This window comes from Ovis aries, chromosome 2 (assembly GCF_016772045.2).
Source record: "Ovis aries strain OAR_USU_Benz2616 breed Rambouillet chromosome 2, ARS-UI_Ramb_v3.0, whole genome shotgun sequence".
Lineage (NCBI taxonomy): Eukaryota > Metazoa > Chordata > Mammalia > Artiodactyla > Bovidae > Ovis > Ovis aries.
The window spans coordinates 192,577,653-192,580,495 of NC_056055.1; the positions used below are offsets into that span (position 1 = coordinate 192,577,653).

General features: G+C 52.0%; 1 protein-coding gene and 1 long non-coding RNA gene across 4 annotated transcripts in view; one reads left to right on the forward strand and one right to left on the reverse strand.

Annotated features, from left to right (window-relative positions):
• Window positions 1-2,843, reverse strand: part of LOC121818724 (uncharacterized) — a 76,051-nt gene that overhangs the window by 32,187 nt on the left and 41,021 nt on the right. The window lies entirely within an intron of this gene.
• The window catches only part of GYPC (glycophorin C (Gerbich blood group)), a 46,583-nt gene continuing 44,955 nt past the window's right edge, over window positions 1,216-2,843 (forward strand). For both annotated transcript variants that reach the window (XM_004004772.6, XM_012140664.5), the window contains exon 1: window positions 1,216-1,348. In XM_004004772.6, the coding sequence (XP_004004821.1) occupies window positions 1,312-1,348 (37 nt within the window). In that variant the 5' untranslated portion in view covers window positions 1,216-1,311. The remainder of the gene's footprint in view (window positions 1,349-2,843) is intronic.

The window sequence follows — 2,843 nt, forward strand, 5'->3', positions numbered from 1 at the left end:
GCAGTCCATGGGGTCGTGAAGAGTCTGATGTGACTGAGCGACTTCACTTTCATTTTTTCTTTCATGCATTGGAAAAGGAAACGGCAACCCACTCCAGTGTTCCTGCCTGGAGAATCCCAGGGACGGGGGTGCCTAGTGGGCTGCCGTCTTTGGGGTCACACAGAGTCGTTCACGACTAAAATGACTTAGTAGCAGCTATAAACATTATCTAACAAAAGAGAATTAGAAATACTTTCCACTGTGTCAAACAGGCAGCTCTAGTAAAGACACCTGGAGTGTTTTAGGCTGGGAGAAAGGGGCAGAGCATCTAATTGCACACCTCCAGGGGGCAGTCTTGAGTTGTGTTCAATCTGGGTGGTAATCCCAACTGCACACACATTGCACAGACTGAGGTGCCCTGAGATTGCAGCAGAGATGAGGACTGTCAGGTAAACAGCAGTGAAAACCCCACAGAAAAGACAGGAGAAGGCCAGGGTATTTCCTTGGACAGGGATTTAAAATAAAGGTGACCTGTTCTGGAGCTCCCTGCCTTTCTCTCTGCGGGGTGAAGAGAATATAATGCTATATATCACACAACATTCTTTTTGGTTGAGATGGGTAGAGTTCATTTAACCGGAGTGTCAAAATCCCTGTCACTTTTAGTTGCCTAATAAAGTGAATTCTCCAAACACTCCACTCTGTCTGAAAGCCTCAGACAAAGGTGATTCAAACAAGCCACATGGTCTTTACCCAGCATCATTTTTTTCTAAGAATCTTTCCCAAACATAAGCCCATGGATTGGGGCAGTTGCCCTAAGGCACGAGGAGGCCAGGAACTCTCCGCAGGCCACAAAGGCTCCGCGGCTCATAGGATCCGCCAAGACTCCAACGCAAGTCTGGCTCTATTTATTTGGTCACCGTCCGGACCGTGGCGACGGGGAAGGCCATCCGGGAAGCCCATCTTGTCATGTCTGGGAGCTTTACAACCCACACACAGGGTCATTCTCAAACACAACCTCTATCTGTTAGCTGCAGATAGAAACAGAAACTAGTTAGAAAAATGTGATTCTCGCGCAGGAAAGTCGGAACACAGAAGAGTTCAGAAGTGGGCGGGTGTATGTGTTTAAAAAAAAAAAAAATGGGTGGGAACCCCATCAGCCAAGTCTGCAGAAAAAACTAAATGAAGTCTGCCTATCTCGGGCCGGAGCCCCTCCCCTCGGTCCGCGCCGAGGAGTGTGACACAGGTGCCGCTTCCCCCGGCTGCTGAGGGTCAGGAGCGGCCGATCGCGACCCTTGCCACGGTCCCCCGGGCCGTGCCCCGCACCGGCCAGCGATGAGCACTCTGCTGCCGCTGACCACGACCCAGCAAGGTGAGTACCCGCTGGGGGAGGGGGGAGGACGGGAACCGAGGGGGCGGGAGGGGGGCGAGCTCAACTCTGGCCGAGCAACCCAGGGACTCTGGCTGGCGCCCGGTGGGCGAGGGACCCACACGACCGCGTCACCGAACATCGCGGGAGCCCGGGGGTCGCAGCGCCCTGGGCATCGCGGGGTCGGTGTCCCCCGAGCCTGGTGCGCGGGCTCTGCGCGCCCCGGGCCTAGAGAGGCCACCTCCGTCCCCGCGGCCACCCGCTGGCTTTCTGTTTCTTTGTGTGGTGGTGGGGAAGTGCCTGTGGCCAGAACTTTTCCCCTAAGAGAATGGAGAGGGAGAGACAGATCGGTAAGCGGCCCAGAGAGAAAGCACAACAAGTTGTTTTCAGGACTGCGCTGGCAGGAAGGTGGAGGCGCGTTCTGAGAAACTCGGAGTTAACTCTGCTAACTCCCGACCCCTCTCTTCTCCCAGGAGGGCGGGAACCAGCCAGACGCAGATGTTGCAGGGATCGGCTCGGCTCGCCTTGACCGTTTGGGCGGTTGCAATTCTTCAGAGCCTGTTTTCTTTCTTTTTAAAACCGGCACAAGCTTTCTTAAGGACAGGAAATCCCTCAGGGATTCTTTGTGATTTTCAAAAGCAATGTTCAGAAATGTTACTGGGCCTCCCCCAATCCCACCCCCTCCCCCGGCATTGAGCTTTTGCAATAAACATTAAATTTTCATTTAAAAAACAAGCAAACAGACCAAAAAAAAAAAAAAAAAAGTGTTGATCACTCCTCCCTACCCTGGCTAGGTCTGAATCTTAGAAACTGTCAGAGAGGAGACTGAGTCTAATGTGATACATTTAGTGGTTAACAGGGTCATGATTATGGGTACTGGAGACACACTCCATTTGTTTGTCTTTTTGAAAAATGGTTGTGTGGCCTTAGGCAGCAAACTTGAGCCCGGGTGAGCGCCGCTGGGTCTGTCTTTGTGCACCATGTGCCTCTCTGTGGACATGGCCATGTGTGTGCCCATGAGGCGCTCCGAGTTCCTCCTTGCCTGCTTTTGGACCATGTGTGCAACTTATTACAGGAACCTGAGGCAAGCCAACCTCCCTTAGCTGCAGTTCCATCATCCTTTGTGGGAAAAATAGGATAGTGTGCCTGCTTGGATTGTGAGAGTTGACACACATCAGTGGCTCAGCATAGAGATGAACACATGTTAAGCGCTTAATAAATGTCCAGCATCTTTATCATACTGAGGATCCATGAGCTCCTGTGAGTTAGTGTTTACCTTTGTGTATGTGTCTGTGAGTGTGAGTCAGACACTAGTGAGTGTGTGTCTGTGTGAATCAGATACTATTTAGTGTGTATGTGTGTCTCAGGGCCAGTGTTGAGGGGACAGGACACTGATTTTTCCAATTCAGGTACCAAGGAAGTGTAGGCCTACAATCTTTCCAGTCTGGAGAAGATGCATGCTCATGGACCCTTGCCCTCCCCCAACCCATCCACTCAC